Genomic DNA, 24,882 nt, shown 5'->3' with positions numbered 1-24,882 from the left:
GACTGTGGGAGGAAACCGGAGCTCCCGATACGCGGGGAGAACATGCAACTCCACACAGAAAGGACCCGGACCGCCTCACCCGGGGATCGAACCCAGGACCTTCTTGCTGTGAGGCGACAGTGCTACCTACCATATATCCAGAAAGTCGCCTCACAGCAAGAAGGACCTGGGTTTAATTCCCAGGTATGGGTCCTTTCTGTGTGGAGTTTGCATGTTCTCCCCGTGTCTGCATGGGTTTCCTCTAGGTGCTCCGGTTTCCTCCCACAAAGACGTGCAAGTGAGGAGAACTGAAGATACAAAAAAATTGTTCATGACTGTTTGACATTGGACTTGTGAACTGATGAATCTCGTGTAACGAGTAACTACCTGTCCTGTCATGAATGTAATCAAAGACTTTGTTCATCTAAAAAATCTGCTAATTTTGGCCTGGACTGTAAATAGTTCACTAATCTGTTCAATAATGTCATATAAAGTACAAATGTTTTTGTTTATATTAAGACTATTATAGTGTATTACAGTGTATACACTATTAGAGTTTCAGTTTTTTATTTAATGAGATCAGGCTTTATATTAGTAATTTATTCAGAAAGTCATTATAAAGGCTTCACTTTTTTTTTATTATCGTACAAATGGACATATTACATTACAAGGATTGGATTAAACATTGTGGCTTAGTGGGTAGCACTGTCGCCTCACAGCAAGAAGATCCTGGGTTCGATCCCCAGGTGGGACGGTCTGGGTCCTTTCTGAGTGGAGTTTGCATGTTCTCCCCGTGTCTGCATGGGTTTCCTCCAGGTGCTCCGGTTTCTTCCTACAGGTAAAAAAAATTGTTCATGACTGTTTGACATTGGACTTGTGAAATGATGAATCTCGTGTAACGAGTTACTACCTGTCCTGTCATGAATGTAATCAAAGACGTTGTTAATCTGAAAAATGGCCTGGACTGTAAATGGTTCACTAATCTGTTCAGTAAAGTACAGATGTTTTTGTTTATAGTCAGACTATTATAGTATATATACACGTTTAGAGTTTTTTAATTAATGAGAGCAGGCTTTACATTTCAGTAATTCATCCAGAAATTCATTATAAAGACTTCACATTGTTTTTTTCGTACAATGGATATATTACATTACAGGGATTGCATTCAATTGAAGAGTTTTGTGTCGAGTACATATCTCCGCGATTATAGTATCAGGAACGTCTCTGATTGGTCAGTGTCTCTACAGTTTGCTCTCCTATTGGTCCGTTCTCTGTGGGCGAGGCTCTACAGTACTACACACAGGTCGGTTATAGTGAGTGAGGCATGTAGAGAGAGACAGCGGTACAGCGGTGGGGCTGAATGGAGAGCAGAGCTTTTAATGAGACTGTATAACAACAACAACAACAACAACAACATGACTATTTTTAAGCGAAATGGATTTTTTAAACTGTTTAGAGTCTGCTGCTTTTAATTGTCGGTTTTGAGTTTTTTTTAATTATTATTAACTGGATTAAAAAGCAACCCTGAAAAGTTTGGAGTTTCGTTCTCTCCTCCTGGATTTTATTACATATTTTTCCAATTCTTTTTAAAAGTAAGACATTAAAATAAGACTTAAATCATGCCGGACCAGATGTCAGTATTCGAGTTTATGGAAATTACCAATGAAGATTATAAAGCACCCACAACCTCGATCTTCACCACTCGGATGGGACTCTGCAGGAACACAGTAGCTGGACTGGAGGAGGTAAGAGACTCTGTATATTTATACTCTATAATTCACTACTGGACCTTTGAGCACTCTTCTTTAGGCATGTCTGTATTTTGTTTCTGTGGCCACTGTCACTGTCACACTGTTAATAATGCTCAGACTGACGAATAAGGAAAAGAAAACTACTTCCTTCTTCTGGAATCACAGGTTTGCCAGCTGTGGAGCTAAAGGTAAACCTCGCCCATACCTGCATTCAACCAAGCAGTGCCATGTAGGAGAAAACTGTGTACAACTCTTTCTACATAAACTGTAGGTTACAAGGAGTTAAACTACAGTGATATTTAATATTACTTTATTTGCAGACACTTTGTTAGTCATGTCCTGAAAATACAGCTCCCAGATTTACCATTGTTGTATTTCATTTGTGATTATTTATTTAACTTATTTAACAGGTTATTTTCCCCTAAAATAATAGTACTGTAATTTGGAATGCATGTTATTGCACTCAGAAGTCCATCATGTTTACATTTGCGAGCATTAAAGATAGGGCTGGAGTAATGGTATAAGTATGTGTAATGTCACAAGCTAAAATGATTTATTTATTTATTAGGATTTTAGCATCATGTTTTACACACTTTGGTTGCATTCATGACAGAAACGGTAGTTACTGGTTACACAAGATTCATCAGTTCACAAGTTTTATTGTCAAAAACAGTCATGGACAATTTTGTATCTCCAGTTCACCTCACTTGCATGTCTTTGGACTGTGGAAGGAAACCGGAGCTCCCGGAGGAAACCCACATAGACACGGGGAGAACATTTATGATTTATGGAGTAACAGGCTTCCCCCTCCTTACACATTTAGACTAGACTTTTGGAGGTTCTTTAGAGTGTATTTTTTTACCTCTCTGATTAACAGCCTTCATACTCGGATGCTCAATTTGCACAGATGGCCAATTCTAGGAAGATTCAAGGATGTGCTGCTGTTGATTCTGGGAACACTCAAAGCTTTAAGTAGTTTTACATGCTTGCTTTGATTCATATCTACAATATGATCACAGAGATCCACAGACAGTTAGTGCCCCCTGATAGACCCAGGTGGGTGTTTTTTTTAAACTAGGTCCAGTCAATTTAAACTGAAACAAATGTGCTCCAGTTGAGTTCTAGACTCATCTCAAGGACATATAAAGCAAAGATGATGCACCTCAGTAAAATTAGGAAGTTAAAAGGAATTTATTCAAAGCTAAATGTTTTAACTGCATCATATGTGTAAAAAATGTGTGTAAAATGGTAATTATCTTTATTCTAATTTTAATCAACAACTCAATACAGTGCACAGAAAGTCAAGTGGTTTAAATACTTGAATTTGTGAATTTTTCTGTATTATCTGAAGATATAAAGAAATATAGGAATGGAGTGCACCTTATGGAGCAGCTTATGCACCACATTATTCATCCCTAAAGCCAGTATTGCAACTCTGATGGTACATTCCATTGTTCAGACCTTAGGAAAGCAAGTTTTTTTTTTATCTGTAAAGTTCACATTTTTTAACAATGTATGCAAGATTGAATCACACAAAAATGTTTTACAATAATTAAATGTTTTCCTAGAAAAGCTTATATTATTGAATCTTTGTCCTGCTGCACCTTGTGTGTCGAATGTCTGTGCATTACATTTTAGACAATAGTAAATGCTGCAGAAAAAGCCCTTTGTTAGTGAGACAGAAGCAGTTTCATTCATTACAATCAGGCTTTTCTACCAGGAAACTTTATAGGCCTTTGAACTTCTGCTCCCACTGTGAGGCATGACCTTTAGCGTGAATTGCTTTAATACTGACTGATTGGACCGAACATTGCTTGTTCCAGTTGATTAAAGATATTAGAGATAATCAAGCAGCAAGTAGGTTGAAATTTATGATACACTTTATGGCTAATAGTATCTGGACAACTTTTTTTATTTTTTATTTTAAAAAATTTCAACTTTGCTGCAACAGTTCTTTTAAACCCATCCCTGTTCATGTTTAACTGTTCTTAGTGCATAGTGTTTGGAAGAACCATGAGGTTGAGTGCTGACCTCAACCCAGATGAACAACTTTGTTGGTGAACAGCTCTATATTAATGTTAACAGCTTCAGAATGAGATGTCCAACAAACTCATGGTCAGGTGTCCACATACCTACATTAACAGCATTTCATTCATGTGTCAGAAACTCCAACTGTGGCAATTTGAGTTGACTGGACAAAGTTTAGAAAGACACATGTGGATCTAAGGGCCCACGACGTATGCCTAGTTCACACTACACGATTTTTGCCCTGATTTTCGCTTGGCGACTGGTCGGCGCTAGATTTGCCGGCTCGGGAGCAACTCGCTGTTTGCTCGGCGATCGAAACTCGGCTCTCGGTCTCTATGTGTGAACTACTGAACAACTCGATCCGAGTTGTTTGGCTCGGCGAGTTGTTGAGTCATATGAAGTTTTATATCTAGCTTGTCAAATATCTGGATCTGAGTCACCCGACTGGCAATGAGTGCTATGTCGAACAGCCAATGAGAATGCAAGATACGGTGTGAGGGGAAACCTAGGGGAGGACTGTAAAAAGGTGGGACAGGGGCCTGATTTAGTTTATATCAGAATACATCGGCACACACACAAGTTTTACAGTATTTCTGACCTTATCAATCTCTACAAAACACCAACGCTGAATTGCAAAAAATATTTATTAACCTCCAACTCACTATAGAACAATTTATGCTGGTCGCATAGCCAAATCCACTCAGATTCATTTATTTTTTCTCCTTGATTTTATGCTCCACATTAGCGCACAAACTTTGATCGCTCACTACTTGTTGATGTGCATTTTTGGACGTGGTAACATTAAACCTTTCGTCACTTCTTGCGTTTGTTTTCGTGACAGAACGTAGTTTGGGAGACCAGAGAAGCTCGTCTGCGATTCCAGTTGGTGATAGATCATGTAGTGTGAAACCCCCTATCGCCGATCAGTCGTGTAGTGTGAAATACACACCGACTTGAAAGACTCCCGATTACAAGAGATCCAGTCATGTAGTGTAAACTGTACAGCGACCTGACAACTTTAAATGTCGTGTAGTGTGAACTTGGCATTACACTGTACAAGCCATGAAGTCTACTGTCGGTGCCATCAGTGGATCTTGGCGATCAGAGTGGAAAAGTATAGATCAAGGCAAAGGTGTAAAACAAAATGCTTTGGGTGTTTCCCAGAACAGAGTGACCTCTCAACATCTCAACGTTGAACCTTTGGGCATCAATGCCTTAGTGGTCTTAGTTAACTAACCAAACTGTCACTCTAAAATAGCTTCAGAAATAGAGAACCTGCTGGGTAGACTCTATTGAACTCTTTGGACAGAGCATGGGAAACAGTGACTGCACATCAACAGCTAATATAATCTGTATGGTGAAATATTGTGGTGGCACCATCATGCTCACCTTGGGCGCTGAAGTGGTCAGCAGCGTGTTGCAGCAGCTCTCTTCTACTTTACTTTTTATTATTATTGTTACTAACTTTTTCCACTGACAGCATATATAGTTGTAATTGTCATACTGCTGTATAATAGTAGTTGCATTATATAGTCAGTAGTTTTATTTATTCTAATTATTTTTACCCTATGCTGGAGCTGCTGTAACACTTGAATTTTTCCCATGGGGTTCAGTACAGGAATCTTATCTTATACTATGGGGGTGCTGTTTAGTAGCAGTCAAAGGGAGCCTGGGAAGAATTTATGCTTCTCCAGAATGCATGCTTTCACAAACTGGGTTGACAGTTCATCGTTTAACATAGAAATGACTTAAAGCATGGCACGGCTGTGAATGTCCTTGAGTGGACTAGTCAAAGCCAAGCCAAGTCAAGTCAATTTTATTTGTATAGCGCTTTTTACAATGGACATTGTCTCAAAGCAACTTTACATCCTCCAGGAGAACAGACCAAAAGACCACAGACCAAAGCCCAGACTTAAACCCCATCGAACATGAGGAGCTGCCATGAAGAATGGAATAACTACCCAAATCCAGGTGTACAAAGCTTGCAGAGAAGTGTCCGGAAAGACCTGCAGCTGTAATTGCTGCCAGAGTGGCTTTAAAAACGTGTTGAATACTTTTAGGGGCACATTGATGGGTAAAATGGCAATGATGTCCATTCAAAATCAACTCCACGATACAACAAAATGTCCAAAAAAGTTAAGGGGGTCTAAATACTTAATCTTATAAATCAACATCAAAGCAATCACAATACAGGTCTTTGTGTTTTTGGAGGAGGTATTTAAGGATGCTGTTTTCATTTACTGGCATCTATAAATGACAGTTTATGTTTTCTTATGTGAGTTGAAGTGGTTGCTTCCTATTTTTTGACACAAACATCAGCGATGCAGTTTTAGTTTAGTTTATTTATCTCCATGCAGCAGTTGCATTTCCAGTTCCTCCACAAGTGTGCTGTCTTGCTGAAACTTGCCTCTGATGGAAAATCCTCCTGAATGTTGCTCCTCCTCTCCTTCAGTCTCTCAGAAATGTGTCCCCCTAAGGCTGGAGTTCTGTCTTTACCTGCCCTGCTGTGCCTTTCTGTCACTCTGTCTCTGTAGTGTGTTGTAGCATGCCAGCACTCATTCCTCTTTCAGTGTCTATGGCTAGTTTTTATAGACACTTTCAGTCTCGTTTGTGCTAACACAGAGAAGATAAACTCAAGTTCCCTGTTTTAAATCGAAGAAAGATCTAATAGTGACATCATTCTGCCGGGTTACTTCTGCTCTGGTGGCTTTGCTTGGTTCTTCCATGTTAAACAGTGGTTATGGGGGCAGAGCGATATAGACAAAATCATCTGTTATGCTCTGTGTTAGCTTATACACTGATCAGCCATAACATTAAAACCACCTCCTTGTTTTTACACTGTCCATTTTATCAGCTCCACTTACCATATAGAAGCACTTTGTAGTTCTACAATTATTGACTGTAGTCCATCTGTTTCTCTGCATACTTTGTACCTTTCATGCTGTTCTTTAATGGTCAGGAATCTCCCAGGACCACCACACAGCAGGTATTATTTGGGTGGTGGGTCATTCTCAGCACTGCAGTGACACTGACATGGTGGTGGTGTGTTAGTGTGTGTTGTGCTGGTATTAGTGGATCAGACACAGCATTGCTGCTGGAGTTTTTAAACACCTCACTGTCACTGCTGGACTGAGAATAGTCCACCAACCAAAAATATCCAGCCAACAGCGCCCCATAGGCAGCGTCCTGTGACCACTGATGAAGGTCTAGAAGATGACCAACTCAAACAGCAGCAATAGATGAGCGATCGTCTCTGACTTTACATCTACAAGGTGGACCAACTAGGTAGGAGTGTCTAATAGAGTGGACAGTGAGTGGACACAGTATTTAAAAACTCCAGCAGCGCTGCTGTGTCTGATCCACTCATACCAGCACAACACACACTAACACACCACCACCATGTCATTGTCACTGCAGTGCTGAGAATGCTCCACCACTTAAATAATACCTACTCTGTGGTGGTCCTGTGGGGGTCCTGACCATTGAAGAACAGGGTAAAAGCAGGCTAAAAAATAGTATGTAGAGAAACAGATGGACTACAGTCAGTAATTGTAGAACTACAAAGTGCTTCTATATGGTAAGTGGAGCTGATAAAATGGACAGTGAGTGTAGAAACAAGGAGGTGGTTTTAATGTTATGGTTGATCAGTGTATGTAACATTAAGGCATGCAGTCACATCACAAGACCAGTGATAGCTCAGTGGTAAAGGTACTGGACTAGTAAGCCGTTTCAACACTCCAGTGTACGCAGTCATTACAGCAAAAAGGGGAAGTTACCCAGTAACTGAAAAGATATTAGATAGGATAATCAAGTGCAGGAGACTAACCTAGAAAACAAAAGAAAGGAAAAGAAAAATAACCAAAGAATTAAAATATGAAAAATATGGAAATGAAATAGAAACATAACTCAAACCTTAGCAATGAATATAACAAGAAAACTGAGAAATAAGAATGCTCAAACACTACACGAGTGTTGTACGCTAAAGACAACTAACCGTTTACTAACCGCTCTGATTGTTGATTGGAATATAAGATGTGTGAAACATGTCTAAGTCAGAGACAAATTGAAACTGGAAAATCAGAAAGCAGTGGCAAAGACTTAATAAGACATAAACAAATGGTTGTATGCAGCTTAAACAGCTACTTAGTCCAGCCACAGCTTACAACCTAAAAGCTTTCTAGAAAAAAAAACAGTGCAAGAGTCAGAAATTGAAAGTGAACAACGAGATTGCAAGTTGTTTTTCACAGTAACCTTATCAAACTTGAGAAAGAAGACGTTGCGACAACTGTTGAGACCCAAAGCCGCCACAATTTACCATCTAAGTCCCTGAAATTAAATCTAGAATTAGAAAGACAGGAGTCTTGATCTGAGTAACTGAGGAATGTCAGGAAAAAAAATTTATTGGGGATGGTGGTTTAGCCTAGTGCGACTCTCAGTACGCGATACAGCTCTGTGTGGGATCCCAATACTGGCAAGTGATAGAAAGCAGACACAGATTAAAGACATGTTAAAGGGGGCGTGTGATGATCCGGCTCGCCCTGATCTGACTGGGGGGTTGTGCAAGCAGCAGTTTTTTGACATCAGAACTTAATATAGATGTTGCACAGCTTTTTTGCCAATTCCGGCTTCGGCTCCGGCATTGTATCTCACAGCTTAGAAATATGTAGTTTTTTAAAAGCATTGTGATATAATTTTGACTTATTCCTCTTGTTAAATTGTCTACTGTAATGTGCTGACCTGCCATTGAGAACATTGGCTCAGTTATGGATTCATCTCCTTCTGCCTTGCCAAATATGTGTGACAGGGGGGCATGGAGGAGCAGATGATTGATGTGTCAGTCACCTGTGCCTCCCCAAGCACTAAGTCACTCTAGGTGGAATCTAGGTGTTTCTATTTATCATGGTTTCTTTCTCACAAATTTGCCAGACCCTCTGTCGGGAAACCTGCTCTCCTCTTAAAACCCTGTGGGTGTCACTTTTTAATAATAATAATACATTTTATTTATAAAGCGCTTTTCAAGATACTCAAAGACGCTTTACATACATTACATTAACTTTTTAATGTAACATCACACTTTTTGGCTGCTCAGACTGTGCCTGTGCATAGCTGCCCCCCGCTTGTTCTGGGTTTCCTATTTTTTCTCTTTTCAAAGAACTGGGTTGTTGCAGGAGTATTCAACTATTAAATATTATTCTCTATTATGTAATACATAAATACATTCTTTCCTTTTATAATAAAGTACAAATTCAAATTACATTGTGTTTATTTAAAGTGAGTAAATTCAGTAAAACAAAAATGGGTAAATACTTGTCTTCTCACACTGTATACACCCTGTGATTTTATTGCTGTACCACACCCTATTCTCAGTCCATTTTGTGTTTTAAGTGTGACTGCTTGTATAAGAACTTTGTGTTGGTCAGCGGAAAGGAATTCAGAATCCCTGCTGGATTTCATGTGCATATTCAGATGTTTAGACAACCAGTCATAATGAATATGAGGCAATATGGTATTATTATAAAGCATTACCACAGGACTAAGCCTTTTGAAATCATCTGACGAGACATTTCAGTACTAGAGAAAGAGAATCAGCAGCCAAAAAATCATTCTCTTGTCTCTTTTACTTGTTTAATAACCATTGTTATTGTGTTTTGTAGGCTCTTGACGCAGACCGCAATGTTCTGAGCAAAATGAAGAAGTCTGTCAAGGCTATTAACGCCTCTGGTCTAAGTAAGTTTGTGGAAAGATTATTTGGTTATTTCATGATTTCAACCTCTGATTAGTTTCTTGCTCCTGCTGCACCCAATGTAGGTAGAAGCAACTAGGAACAAAAGGGCCATTTCCAAGGGCCCAACAATGATGGATTGGCAGGTGGGGCTTAAGGGGCTTAAAACCTCTGATGTTCTAAAAACTATAAGGCCAAAAGTATGTGGAAAAATCCCTCCTAACTGTTAAGATGTGTTTAGCCACAAAGTTCTATTATATACAAGGGATCTTTAAACAGTTTCTGCACTTTTATATTTTGGTTGGAAACGGTAAAAGTGGGAGGAGTAGTGATTGGTCGTGTCTGAGAGACGCTCATAGTCCTGATTTAGTGCCATCTGATTTCCACCTTTTTGGACACTTGAAGAAGCTTTAAAGGGAAGAAGATTTTCATGTGATGATGATGTAAAAGCAACAGTGCATCGATGGCTACATGCTCAACCAAAAACGCTTTTTGCTGATGCCATTAAAAAGTCGGTACGACGCTGGGAGAGATGCATCGGAAGGTGCCGATGTAGAAAAGTGATGTCATTTGTTTTTTTAAATTCTTAATAAATTGAGTTAAAAAGTGGGAAAACTTTTTGAAGAACCCTCATACAAAAACTCTGGGTGCAGAGATGGGGTTTGACAAGTTTGGTGTGGAAGAACCTCAAAGGTTCACTTAAGCCCCAACCCTTATTGAATATCTTTGGATTGAAATGCTCTTTTAGCCAAATGGGCACAAAATTTCCCACAGACATCTTGTGGAAAGCCTGACCTAAACAGTGGTTGCTGTTTAATGCCTCTTTTCCATTACATGGTACCATTTTCGTTCCATACCTAAGGTGCTAGTCTCCTTTTCCAGTTGCACAAGGGTACTTGAAAATGGGGGGGGGGGGGTTGCTACAGGTGAGGCAGTGATAGCATTATAGTTGTGGAAAGCAGATATGTCATTTTGACTGTAAATAAAAATATCAGTAGCAACAGCAGGACTATTTTTGGTTTGCCCCACTGTGGTTTGTTTGATAAAAGGAAAATTAAAATGTAATGTAATGCCAGAATAAGATATACACATCTAAAAAATATAAGAATATAAGAACATATAACAAGGAACAAAAAACTTAAGGAGTAAGCCTAAAAGGTGCAGATTATAAACATTGAGCGTGCAATTGTGCACTGTGCAAATTAAACAGTACCATGTGTAAATGTGCATATCAAATAATACCATTGTTGTGATGTTTAATTTTCTGTAGCCCTGCTTAAGTTTTTTTGTTGTTAATGTTTTTCAAGACACCACTTCTATCTATGCAGTTGAGTTTTAAATATAGTTATTGTATTCTCTCACGTCAGTGGTAATTCTGTTTGCCGTATTCATGGTCTGCACTGTTTCTTTCTCCACCCACACAACTTGCTTTGGTATGCTTGCAACTAGTCAAAAAGGGAAACCAAATTTAGAATGGGTATTCAGATACAGTACGGGTCACTTGGCAATGGAAACAGTTATAAATGTAGGATCATGGATTTAAAAATGTACCGGACCAAAGGGCACAATGCAGTGGAAAAGTTGCTGCAAAACAGGACAAAAAAAAGTTCACATTCCTCTCATTACTACACACACACCAGTACCTGTCTCAGCAAGCCTTCTGTCTTTTTCTTTTTCTTGCGAGCATGTTATCTCTTATCTTGAGCACTCACGCAATATATACTCTACTATAAGACTAATCATTATGACCACCCCCCAAATATGAATCCAAATATAACATTTTTTAAAATAACAATCAAGGAATGTTCGGGTTAGGAATATATTAAGCGTTGGGCAGATTATAGTTATTTGTAGTATGTGTTGAATGCAGTGCATATTGGCAGACAAACAGACCTGAGTGACTTTGATAAGAATAAATTGTTATGGTCATGCATACAGACAGATGTGTTTTGTTCTTACTAACAGTGGTTTGAGGAGGGACAAACCAAGAACTGCTGACAGGCTTTTTGGTGGCTAAAGGTTATTAATGCCAAAAGACAAAGTTATTTGATGGGGCTGTATAGCCTCAGGCCAGTCTAAGTATTAAGGTAAACCACTGTCCACTGTTGAGAGCACCTACAGTGGACAATCTTTAGAACCGGAAAATCCATCTGAGCAAAATTATTGCATGGTTCCAGTTTTTCCCAAATATGTTTTCAAGGCCCTTAATGCCAAGTTCACACTACATGACTTTTCAAGTCGTCAGGTCTCTGTACAGTTCACACCACACAACTGGAGTCTTTCAAGTTGGTGTGTATTTCACACTACACCATCTATCACCAACTGGAATCACAGGCGAGCTTCACTGGTCTCCCAAACTACGTTTTGTCATGAAAACAAACGCTAGAAGTGATGAGGGGTTTAATGATACCACGTCCAAAAAATGCACGTCAACAAGTAGCGAGTGATCAAAGTTTGTGCCCTGATGTGCAGCGTAAAATCAAGGAGAAAAAATACATGAATCTGAGTGGATTTGGCTACGCAAACAGCATGGATTGTTTTGTAGTGAGTTGGAGGTTAATAAATATTTTTTGCAATGCAGCGTGGGTGTTTTGTAGAGAACAATAAGATCAGAAATACTGTAAAACGTGTGTGTGCTGATGTATTCTGATATAAACTATATTATGCCCCTGTCCCACCTTTTTACAACTTCTCACCTGCGTTTCCCCTCACACCATATCTTGCGTTCTCATTGGCTGTTCGACATGGCTCTCATTGCCAGTCGGGCAACTCGGATCCAGATATTTGACAAGCTAGATAGATAACTTCAAGCGAGCCGCTCGGATCGAGTTGTTGGGTAGTTCACACATAGCGATTGAGAGCCGAGTTTCGATTGCCAAGCGAACACCGAGTTGCTCCCAAGCCGACAAATCTAGTGCCCACCAGTCGGCGAGCGGCAAATATCATGTAGTGTCGTGTAGTGTGAACTAGGCATTAGATGGTCTTGTAATTTTTTTTGTATTCAATTGAAAATGATACAAAGAAAAGATATTTAGTGTTTCTACTAAAACTTTTTTGTGTTTATGTATATACATTCTAAATTAGATATTTAAAATGTTTACCATTAAAATCACTGTGGTAAATCTGTTTTTTTTAGCACTTGTATAAAAAGTTTTATTTGTGAAAGTAAGATGTTTTTTCATTCTTTCTTAATATAACACTTCAGCCCCTTAACAGTTTGGCATTCCCAACGTTGTATATTGCACCACTGCTGCAGGCAGGCCAGTCTAGAATATTCACTCTTAGAACAGAGCATTTTAGTTTGCGGTAATATATGTTCTACAGAACTTATTAAATACAGTCAAAAATAAACAATTATTAGGTGCTGTAGCATTACAAGAAATGTTTATACAGGAGATAAAAGATAAAACCATTGTGTATGTCTCTGCTGATCACAATGCTTCCAAACATGGGACATGCTAAGAAAGAATTTTGTTGTACTGTACAGTACATCTGTATATGAATATATGACAAATAAAGGCATTCTATTCTATATATTCTATTCTGTTAAGACCTTGAAATCTGAGTTAACGTATTAAAATGTAATGTATAAAGAATTGACAGTTACAGTTTAGTAAACACTGGGATTTGCATTAGAATTAAATGTTGTGCTATTAGCAATGGCACAATGCAAAAAGTACACCTGTATTTGGAAACATCACAGGAAGATGGTAAAAATGTGTCTGAAACATTTTTAAACAATACAGTTGTTTACTGCAGTGGAATATTTTGCTTGTTGTGTGTTGTAGAAAGCCTGTGGAAACTTGTTCTCAGCACAGTTCATAGCCAACTTTTGCAAGACTCTCAGGAATACAGTACAGATCATAGCGTTCATATTATGTGTATTTGTGTGTGTGTTATTCCTCAGCCCACGTGGAGAACAATGAGCAATATATCCAGGCTCTAGAGAAGTTCGGGGAGGCCTGTGTGTTTAGAGATGATCCAGATGTGGGAGCAGCGTATATCAAGTTTGCAATCTTTACCAAAGAACTTACTGCTCTCTTCAAAAACCTGGTGAGTGTTGATGGTATTAGTTTTTCTGTCACGTCCCCATTTAGCCACTATTGCTCAGTCTGGGGTTTCTGGTAGATTTTTGGTAATGTTAATATGCCTCTTAATTGTTAAATGTCTCTGAATTGTTCATTTAACTATTAAAAATAATCATTGTAGGATATTTAAAGAACAAAATTTGTATTTTTATTATTAGACTTAATTCAGCTATTTACTTAAGAATACCAAATAGTTTTTTAAAAACTATTCTAGATGGTATTTTATGTAATGATGGCAGATATAATCTTTTTTTTTTTGTTGCCAATATTAGCATTAGCACAGCAAAGCGTATAATTAAATACTTAGTTTTTTATATAGATAACTGTAACTATAAATAGATTATGCTGCTAAATAGTACAGAGATTAGAGTATTTATATTTTAAATATTATATCAACTTAAATAATAAATCATGAACTAGTAACTGTGCAGGTAGCCTCTTTTTACACTTTTACATTTATACTTTTTTAAATGCATTTTGTCCCTTTTTCTCCTGATTTTTAGTTCATCCAATTTTTTACCCAAGTGCTTCCTCACTACTGGAGCTGACCCCCGCCCCGACTGCATCTTTTCACCTGCACGAAGCGAGTTCATATGCAGATCAGCCTTGTGCACAGAGAGCAACACCCTGATCGCATTATTCCTCGACATCGATCAGCCAGTAGAGGTCGTAATTGCATCAGTTATGAGGTCCCTGTCTGGCTCCCTCCCTGGATGAACAACAGCCAAACGTTGTTCATATAGACGCTCAGCCCGGCCGGATGGCAGAGCTGAGATTCGATACGATGTATTCGAAATCCCAGCTCTGGTGTGCTAGCGTATTTTACTGCTGCGCCACCTGAGAAGCTACATTTATACTTTTATCTAACTCTCAACATTAGCTCTGTGTGAACTAGATTAATATTTTTCTCATTGAATTTGTCTTTTTATTTACATTAATACTTCTTGTTTATAATTTTTTAAATAATATTTACTATGACTGATTTATTTAAATGTTTATTATATTTATTATTGTTGAGTTATTTAAATATAATAAATTTAACTGATAACTGAAACAATTTTATTTACATTTCTGGCAACTTGTATCTTTTCTGGCAATCAAATCCGTACAAAGGAATTGTATTATGCTATTGTCAATTTTTTTTTTTTAAACCAAAGCTTGTTCACCCTGTGCACATGCACTAGTCTTACTTTAAACCTTTTTGTTATTATTATACTAATAAATACTTGTTTTTATCTGTGTTTACAGCTTCAGAATATGAACAACATTATTACATTTCCTCTAGACAGTCTGCTGAAAGGAGACCTAAAAGGAGTAAAAGGGGTATGAAGATTACACTTATTTTACTGTGCACTGTATCGAGTTGATTCATTCTAAATCCATTTTTGTGAATGTATCACATCAATTTAAGATTCAGCATTGGTTCAGAGAGTCACTGTTTGATTTGTGGATTGTTTTTTGAAATTTATGATCCTGTTTGATACAGGATCCATTCCTTTGTGTGTATTTTATAATGCGCTGAACTTGACTTGACTATGATACTGCAAATTGCATTACTGTAAATAGTAAATTACATTATACCACATTATACTTTATGTGGTACTGGACATTATACTGCTTGCTGGAGTGGTGATTGCATACAGAAAAGCACTTGCACCTAAACTAAAGTTTAAATAATTAGGAAAACGTTGTGCTTGAATCTATTCTAAATACTAATATGTGCAAGTTTGGTATTAATATTTTGCTGTTGGTGCATTACTGTATATACTTTAAATATCACCCTGTCTTATTTATTAATAAGTCATTCAGTTTGAAAATATGGGGCGCTCAGGTAACACGGTGTTAAAATCTGCTAGCCCACTACCGCTGAGATCCAGGGTTTGAATCTACTGATTGATGGGGAGTCTACACAGACTTAATTGGATTTGTCAGATGATGGGGGTGGCCGAACAGCCTGGCCACAGGAAGGTGCACCTTTCAGTGCGCTCCCAGTGCCGAATCCCAAACCCAAATAAATATAGGAGGGTTGCATCAGGAGGGGCATCGGGCGTAAAATCTGTGCCAAACCAGGTATACGGATCAGAATGATTCACTGTGGTGACCCCTAAAAAGTACTGGATCAGCCAGTATTTAAAAAAAAATCTATTTGAAAGTACTGTGAACCAACACAGGCATTAAATGTTGATTTATTTTTGACTCTTCTATGTCTGTAGGATCTAAAGAAGCCTTTTGATAAAGCCTGCAAGGACTACGACACTAAAGTGTAAGTGCCATTCATGTAGTTTATACCCTTTCCCTAATGCCTACATGTTTTTCAAAGTGCATTATTTCAGGAAAACAGGTCAGGTGAGTGGTAATTCAGCTCAGGGATTATGAATAATCTAAAACAAGAGTTATTTTATATCTTACTATGTTATCTGTGGGTGGTAGCTGTATAAACAATGGGTTAAAAATAGTTGGAATGCCAGTTGTCCCCTTATTTCTAATGTTTTTTGGGTTTCCACTGGTTACTTAACAGGATTATTTATACAACAACTTTATTTTGAGAAGGCTAAGGTTTTATAAAGAAAAAAACCCAACAACAACCTCAAGCTGAAAAAATGGTCGAGATGGTCAGATGTAATCCCATAACTACAAAAAAACATATTTCCTTTACTGTGTAAATTAGAAGCTGGCAAAACATGGTTGTCCACAGTTGCTGTATGTATATTTTCTACCAATATTTGCTTGTTTGTTAAAAGTAGCAATATGTCTAGTCACCTAAACCAGCCGCAAAAATCATTGGAATCTTAAGACATACATTACATAACTGTCCTTCAACTGCATGTTGCTGTGTCAGAGTCATTTCAGACCTTTGAGCTGGACTTGAGTTGCACCTATAGCAGTCAACATGCTTATCACGCTGTGCCTTTAATAAACAGCAGCAGCTTAGATGTGGCCTTTATGTTCCAGTCAAGTTTGTAGAAATCCTATACAGCACTGTATAAGAAAGGACAGAACAGACTTCATTTTTTTAGGAGGCTCAGTTTTTTCTCAATTCCTTCTAAGACTCTGTGGTGGCACCTTTACCACTCTCAGGGAAGCATGGGTAATTCTTCCAGATTTATAGCTGTGGGAAATAAAGAGCATTTAGTTAGTAGATGGAAACTGGCAACAGCAGATTTGCATGCAAATTAGGTACAAATCTAAAAAGCAATATCAAAGGTACAAAGAAATGACATTTAAATTTTAAATTTAAATGTTGGATGACTTAATTATATAGTGTAAATATAAACTAATTAAGAATTTGGTTGGGAGGGGAAAACTCAGAGTGAAAAGGAGAAAGTGCCCGGAAAAGGTTCAAATCTTAACTCTGCTACCGGTTGGCTGGGCAGAGCTCTAGCAGGCACAGTTGGCCAATGCCTGCAGCAGACAAACTTAGCTTCCAGTCTGCTGGGTGGGAAAGACCAGACTTGGGGTGGGGTTATCAATGCTGTGTAAGGACCTTGGTTGCTTAGGGCGCATGTACAGAAAGTGAAGGAGCGCAGAGCTGGGGGCGTGGCTCTCACACGCAAATAAACCGAAATATGGGAGAGTAAGAAGGGATCAGTGGACTGTAAATAATTTTGCTCTTTCACCATCTACTGTACAATACATAATATTGTGAAAAGATTCAGGAAATCTGTAAACAATGTTAGTCTCCCTAGTATCCTCAGTTCCCAAACCATTAAAAGTGTAAATAATAGGAAAGGTGATGTAACACACTGATAAACATGCCTCTGTCCCAACTGTTTTTGAGTGTGCCGCATAAATATAAATGTATAAGTAGAAATACACAGTGTGTAGCTTTATTAGAAACAGTGATCTGCACTGGAGCCTGTCTGAAGCTTCTGCTGTATGCTGGTGTATCTAATCTCCGTAGTAATAAGATCGAGAAGGAGAAACGTGAGCATGCCAAGCAGCATGGCATGATCAGAACTGAGATCAGCGGAGGAGAGATTGCAGAAGAGATGGAGAAAGAGCGACGTGCCTTTCAACTCCAGATGTGCGAGGTAAGAGCTGTGGTTTAGCGTTCAGGCAGCTGTTGCAGTATCAGATCACTGGTTTTCTCTTATTTATTCTAAGCTCTGTTCTTTATTTCAGTATCTCATAAAAGTGGATGAAATCAAAATTAAAAAGGGGGTGGACTTGGTGCAGAACCTCATTAAATATTTTCATGCCCAGTGCAAGTAAGATTTCCATAAAAACTAAGCAGATATGTCAGCAAATATAATCATTAAAATTAGGCATTATTGTTAAATCTTTTGTTCAGTTTCTTTCAAGATGGGGTAAAAGCTGTGGAGAATCTCAAACCAACTATTGAAAAACTGGCCACAGATTTAACAGGAGTAAGTGAGGTTTTGCTTTTGTATAATATTTTGGTATCTTTGTTGTCAATCAGGGCGGCACGGTGGCTCAGTAAGTAGCACTGTCACCTCACAGCAAGAAGGTCCTGGGTTCGATCCCCAGACGGGGCGGTCCGGGTCCTTTCTGCGTGAAGTTTGCATGTTCTTCCCGTGTCTGCATGGGTTTCCTCCGGGAGCTCCGGTTTCCTCCCACAGTCCAAAAACATGCAGTCAGGTTAACTGGAGACACTGAATTGCCCTATAGGTGAATGGGTGTGTGTTTGTGTGTGTGTGTCTGCCCTGCGATGGACTGGCGCCCCGTCAAGGGTGTTACTGTGTGCCTTGCGCCCATTGAAAAGCTGGGATGGGCTCCAGCACCCCCCTCCTCCCCCCACGACCCTAGTTGGATAAGCGGTTAAGACAGTGAGTGAGTGAGTGTTTTCAATCATGCATTGTTTAAAGAATTTCAAAATGGTGTTTTCTTCTGAACACCAGATTAAACAGACACAGGAAGCAGAAAAGAAACAGTTAATCCAGCTTCGAGACATGCTCAAGTTTTCCATACAATCAGAACAAAAAGAAGTAAGTATCCGCATTTCGTTTTCGTTTTGTTTATCTTATTTTAATAAAAGCTCAACAAATGTGCTGCTTATTATTTTTGGGAAAATGTTTTTATATCAGACAAATTTTGGACCTGCTCGACACTAATGTAAACACATTTTTAATAAAAGACTCATTGTACTTAGGTTACTGTATAAGTATTGTTTTCCAAATGTTTTTCATCTTAAATGAAATGTGCAACTAATGAAAAATGCTGGTAATTTCATGCTATGGCGTATCTCTGTTATATCTTCTACTTTTGTTTGTTTAACGATGCTGTGGAGTGAAGTACATAAATCCCAAACTGTTTCCCACACTCTACTTTGGTACACTATATGAAATACAACAATAATTGTTTGTGTATAGCTACTGTTTAGTTCACCTAGTACATTTAGTTTTACATTTATGGCATTTAGAAGACACTTTTATCTCAAGTGACATACAGCAAATTAGGACCTTGCTCAGGTGGCCAACAATGGCACCTTGGTGGTGGGGCATTAACCAGCAAGCATTCAAGCAAATAGTCCATTACCTTATCCATTGAGTCCATATGAATTCATCTTGGTTTGGAGTAAAACTGATCATATCACTGTAGTGTTTTCCTTTAGTCACTAAATATTAAGAAATTGCTGGCGAGTAACCCAAATGTTCCCAGTATTTTCTTCCGTTCCTCTCCACACTGACTGTGAATGGGGCTCATCTGCTGTAGAGATCGATTGTTTCCACCGGCTTTCATGCCGGTATTCTTTGACCTTTTTTCTGGAGACTTTTGGTGGCATTCTGGCTCCTTTATGAGCAGACACCACAGATGGACCCACACTGGATGCAGGCTGCTTCAGTTGGTGAAGTGGCTACTCGAATCCCTTTATAGCCACAGCTGAGTTTCTCTTTCTTTATTCTTTTTTTATGAGAACTCAGGTTGTCACATGATGGTTGACCTAGTAGTTGGCGTGGTGCTAACTCAGTTTAACTTCATTGTGTGATAATGCATTTTGGGGCTTTAGTGGCTTATTGCTGATGCCCCCGTAGGGCAAGCGCATAGCCACTACAGTTTTCTGAAGTTCACTGGGGGCAGTGTATGTTTTCTTCAGGGTGAGCATGTGAAGTGTGATGTCTGTATCTCCATTTGTTAACCAAATTGCCTCTAGCCTAGTTAAGTATTCTGCAATTGGGTTTATATCATGGGTGCATGTTCAGGGTTCACCTGTTGTGCCCCGTTACAGAATGCTTGAGACAAACTGCTTAAATATAGGTTGTCTTGTATCATGTAAAGGAAAGAACCTGAATGCTTTAGCAAACTTAAAACAAACTACACTGTAAATTTTAATTGCATGTCCTTGTCTTACTTTGTCAGGACCTTCAGGCGAAACAGAACACAGGCTACAGTCTACATCAGCTACAGGGCAACAAGGCTCATGGCACAGAGCGCTCCGGCATGCTTTCCAAGCGAAGTGAAGGGTGAACATATTACCCAACACTAATCAGTAACAGTCCCTTATTTTGGGACTTTCACAATACTTTATTTGGTATTATGTTTTACAAAATATAATATGTTATAGAAGAGGTGGGTTCATGAGACTCACTATATGTTTTTAAGTTAGACTAGCAGTTGTACTAAAGGTTCATAGCTGGATTCAGGATTCAAGCAGACTGAGGGCTAATTCTTACCCATGAACACCATTTACCAAGCAAGTAAAATCAATAAGCACAAATTTGAGCAGAAAAGAGAACCATTTATACGTACAAGCAAACACAGCCAATAACAAAGACAATATCGGTGCAAATTGCCATTTTAAAAAGACTGACAGTATTGATAATCTTTTTGTCTAACTGCTGTGTATGAAAATGTTGTTTTGTAATAGTTCTGTCTGTTTGACTGTTTTCAGGCTGAGGAAGGTGTGGCAGAAAAGGAAGTGCTCAGTAAAGAATGGATATTTAACCATTTCCCATGGAACGGTAAGGAAATCTGGATCCAATACATTGTCTGCTTACTATGTGAGGCTATTGTGTATTTTTAAACTTTGCAAGACATTTAATTAAGAGCAAACAGAAGCAGACGAGAGGAAGAGCTTAAGGAGAACTACAGTATTTCAGTGAGAAGTAAAAAAGTGAACCTACCCAACATGTTTCCAACCCTGGGTCACTGTTGGTGCTTTCTTTTGCACCTAAAGGTTTTTCTAGTTTTTCTAGATTTTAACAGCAGTGAACACGATGTTTAATGAAGAAAAAGTCAAAGTCTTTAATAAGTTTATTGCAACAAATATTGCTTGGAGGACTAGCTTCAGACACTGGTGTTGACTGAAAAGTCCTGGTTTGCAGTTGACATCCCAGTTCATTGCAAAGTGGTAAATACAGTGAGGTTAGGGCTCTGTGCAGGCCAGTGTAGTTCCTCTACAATAAACTTGTTAAACCATGTGACTATGGACCTCCCTGTATGCACAGAAGCATGGGCATGCTGAAACAAAACAAAATTAGTTGGTATTTTTTATATTTATTAAGTTTTAACTTCTGTTATCAATAGGTATGTGGCTGTAATAACTCAAATATTTGAATGGGTGTCCACATATTTTGGCAATATAGTTTACTATATAGTTTCCTTCTTAAATTGGTGCTGTTTCCCCTTTACATTGCAGGCAAATGCACCACCGGCAAAACTTAACCTTTTAACCTGCCAAGTGAAGTGCAACCCAGATGAAAAGAAGAGCTTTGATCTCATATCCCGTGAGTCACAAATGTAACTGGCACAGATTTAGCCGAACTACCTATTTGTAAGTCGTCGCTCATCGTGTATCTTTTCTACTTCTTCTAAACAGATGATAGAACATACCATTTCCAAACAGATGATGAGGCAGAATGTCAAGTGTAAGTTGCGATAGATGTGAAATTAGAAATGTTCAAATAAAGAGACATTTATCTAAAAAATGCTGTAAAAATATGATGAATTAAAAACGCTGTTTTTTTCTTCTTAAAATCCGGTTGCAGATGGGTGTCAGTCCTACAGAACAGTAAGGAGGAGGCACTGAACAACGCTTTTAAAGGGGATCAGGACGAGTGCGAGAATAACATAGTACAGGAGCTTAGCAAAGCCATTGTGAATGAGGTGAAGAGGATGAGTAGCAACGATGAGTGCTGTGACTGTGGAGCTTCTGGTGGGTTATCTATTTATTCCTTCTCCACTAACAATATTTTTAAACTCACAATTAAGGCCATATTTACCACCTCTCGTTTACCAAGAGACTTCGTGGTTTGTTTCACATGTTTTATGGACAGTTGTAGTCTAGTGGTTAAGGCACTGCATTAGAAATCATAATATCTCTGGTTCAAGCCCCACCACTGCAAGGTTGCCACCCTTAACCCTCAGTTGCTTAGACAATATACTGCCACAGTATTGTAAGTCACTTTGGATAAAAAGCATCAGCTTAATGCCCGAAAATGAAAATGTTATGGAATTGCTAGTGTTTTAAATGCATCTTGTAGATTTGCTTTGAATTACACTGTCAGGATTAGCATACACTGGTGGGGCAATTAAATGTAACATACAAAGCTTTCATTCATTTATAAAAACACTATCATTGTGCTGTAAACTGATTATTTTGCTTTCAGTTTAACAAGCAAAGTGAATAGCACGATTATCTTGTCTATGAATACAATATTTAGGTTAGCCAGCTCAATATTTAATCTACACCTTCAGCCAGATTGTGTAGATGAGTGTGATAAAAAGTTTTATGTTTGTTTAGTTGGGATGTGGTTAAGGTTTTGGACTAGTAATCAGAACGTCACTGGTTCGAACCCCACCACTGCCAGGTTTGTGCTGTTGGGCCCTTGAGCACGGCCCTTAACCCTCAATTGCTTAGACTGTATACTGTCACAGTACTGTAAGTTGCTTTGGATAGAGGCTTCTACAAAATGCCAAAAATGTAATGTAATGTGTGTTTCTCATCAGCACCAATATCAAGGGTATTACATTTTCAGCACTGACTATTAATATCTGACTGGGTCAGATTTTCTGGATAACAGCTTTCCAGCTTTAAATGATTAAGCAAAGTGCTTAACCCTGAATTGCTGAAGGCTGTTTTCCTTTTAAAAAATATCAGTGTAGTTGAGTTAGTTTGAATTACATCTGTTGTCCTGCAGATCCAACATGGCTCTCTACTAACCTGGGTGTTCTGATATGCATTGAGTGCTCTGGTATCCATCGGGAAATGGGTGTGCACTACTCCAGAATCCAGTCTCTGACTTTAGATGTACTGGGAACATCAGAGCTCTTGGTAAGATTTCATAACTTTTAAGCTAAAGCAGCACTTCTTTAGCATTGAGTAACTCTACTATATGCATTTTTGCAGTTGGCCAGGAACGTGGGAAATGCAGGCTTTAATGACATCATGGAGGCTAAACTATTAGGAGAGGAAATCCCCAAACCCAACCCTTCTAGTGACATGTGAGTAACACACTACAGTCTGTACGCATCAACACTTTTCTGTGTTTTCTTAACAAAAAAACTACAGTTGATTCCTCTCAGACAAGATTAAAACTCATAATCCACCTCAGTCTCTGAGGTATTTCATTTAGGGTTTTTCCACCACAAGCGAGTACAGAAGAATTTCTCAGACAGACAGGCTGCATTGCTTGATGTTGCCCAGCAAAAATTATTTTAAAACAAAACTGTACACGTCAGATGTGTGTGCATAAAGTGTATTCATCATATAAACATAGAATGGTTGTTTAGTTTATATGCAGACGTATTAAAAGAAAGAATAAGACAAGACGTGCTTGTGTGGCGCAGTGATTGATTGCACTAGCCCATCATCACTGAGATCAGGGTTTGAATCCCTGCAGTGTTTTTGCATGGCCAATACACAGACACGATTGGCTGTCTTGAGTGGCCATACACGCAATGGATTGGCACCCCATCCAAGGTATTCCGGGTGAACCACACCCATTATGACCCTGACGAGGAAGGAAGTGAAATGAAAGAGTAAGACACTTTACACTTTACACATGCCTTTATCCAAAGTGACTTACAGTACTGTGACAACATACACCATACAAGCAATTGAGGGTTAAGGGCTTTGCTCAAGGGCCCAACAGCAGTAACCTGGCAGTAGTGGGGCTTGAACCAGTGACCTTCTGATTACTAGTCCAGTACCTTAACCACTAGGCTACAATGTCCCACTTAGCTTGCAGTTATAGAAAAAAACTTTACAAGGTAGTAAAATGCTGTTAGCAAATAAATTTTTTACCCACAGCTAACTGCTGAATTATTCTCTCTCTCAATCAGGCAGAGCAAAAAAGACTTCATCACAGCTAAGTACACAGAGAAGCGTTTCGCCCAACGCAGACGTGCAGACTCAGCGTCCAAACTGCGCAGCCTGTACGAAGCAGTGAAAAGCCGTGACATCTTCTCTTTGCTGCAGGTGTATGCTGATGGAGTAGACCTAACCGAGACTGTCGCTATGGCCAACGAACATGTGAGTTACACACAATAAACACACCTATAGGACTAGTTCAACACAATCACATTGACAGTTTGTTGATATTTATTTATTTATTAGGATTTTAACATCATGTTTTTACACTTTGGTAACATTCATGACAGAAACTGTAGTTACTCGTTACACAAGATTCATCAGTTCACAAGTTTAATGTTTCACAGTCATGGACAATTTTGTATCTCCAGTTCACCTCACTTGCATGTTTTTGGACTGTGGGAGGAAACCGACCGGAGCTCCCGGAGAAAACCCACGCATAAATGGGGAGAACATGTAAACTCCACAGTTTGTTGATAAGATTTAGTTTACTGTATGACTTCAGTTTACTGTATGGTTCTACATGGCATCTGTCATTTACCTCAGGACTCAAATGTGTTTATACAAGTTTTAGAAATATTTGTGCTGTAGGACCCTTGAGACAACTGTATTCTACTGTTTTTCAAACAACCCACATTTTGTCCATGGTTTTACCACAACCCAGTCAACACAAAGAATGCATCAAAACACAAAGCAAAAAATACTTAATTAATACAATTTGGGGCAATCTGGTCCCACTGCAGGATGTAAGGTAAAGCCTCTACATGGGCGTACATGTATTAGTTCTTTTTGTGTTTACGTGCCTGTTAAAATTTATATGTTCAATTGTGACCCATTTTTTGGCTTACGACCCACCCAAGGGTCGCAATCCAGGGTTTGAAAAACCATGTTCTAAGACACTCTCCTGTGAAACAGCATTTGAAAATAGTACTGTACCACTTTTACACCATTTAAAAATGAAGTTCCTATGCATGTTTATTAATGTTTCTACATTGACGAGACCACTCACCTAATATAATGACCCACCGAGACCTGGACTCCACA

General features: G+C 38.7%; 1 protein-coding gene across 2 annotated transcripts in view; it reads left to right on the top strand.

Annotated features, from left to right (window-relative positions):
- The first annotated feature begins 1,291 nt into the window (after positions 1–1,291).
- asap2b (ArfGAP with SH3 domain, ankyrin repeat and PH domain 2b) overlaps positions 1,292–24,882 on the top strand; it is a 31,454-nt gene continuing 7,863 nt past the window's right edge. For both annotated transcript variants that reach the window (XM_063001416.1, XM_063001415.1), the window contains exons 1-17: positions 1,292–1,724; positions 9,413–9,485; positions 13,388–13,533; positions 14,817–14,891; positions 15,782–15,831; positions 17,470–17,599; positions 17,691–17,776; positions 17,860–17,935; positions 18,428–18,514; positions 19,887–19,990; positions 20,419–20,488; positions 21,166–21,253; positions 21,346–21,394; positions 21,515–21,681; positions 22,667–22,800; positions 22,876–22,970; positions 23,811–24,000. In XM_063001416.1, the coding sequence (XP_062857486.1) occupies positions 1,599–1,724; positions 9,413–9,485; positions 13,388–13,533; positions 14,817–14,891; positions 15,782–15,831; positions 17,470–17,599; positions 17,691–17,776; positions 17,860–17,935; positions 18,428–18,514; positions 19,887–19,990; positions 20,419–20,488; positions 21,166–21,253; positions 21,346–21,394; positions 21,515–21,681; positions 22,667–22,800; positions 22,876–22,970; positions 23,811–24,000 (1,746 nt within the window). In that variant the 5' untranslated portion in view covers positions 1,292–1,598. The remainder of the gene's footprint in view (positions 1,725–9,412; positions 9,486–13,387; positions 13,534–14,816; positions 14,892–15,781; positions 15,832–17,469; positions 17,600–17,690; positions 17,777–17,859; positions 17,936–18,427; positions 18,515–19,886; positions 19,991–20,418; positions 20,489–21,165; positions 21,254–21,345; positions 21,395–21,514; positions 21,682–22,666; positions 22,801–22,875; positions 22,971–23,810; positions 24,001–24,882) is intronic.

The sequence above is a fragment of the Trichomycterus rosablanca genome, chromosome 9 (assembly GCF_030014385.1).
Source record: "Trichomycterus rosablanca isolate fTriRos1 chromosome 9, fTriRos1.hap1, whole genome shotgun sequence".
Classification (NCBI taxonomy): Eukaryota; Metazoa; Chordata; class Actinopteri; order Siluriformes; family Trichomycteridae; genus Trichomycterus; species Trichomycterus rosablanca.
This window is presented reverse-complemented; position numbering and strand designations above follow the sequence as displayed.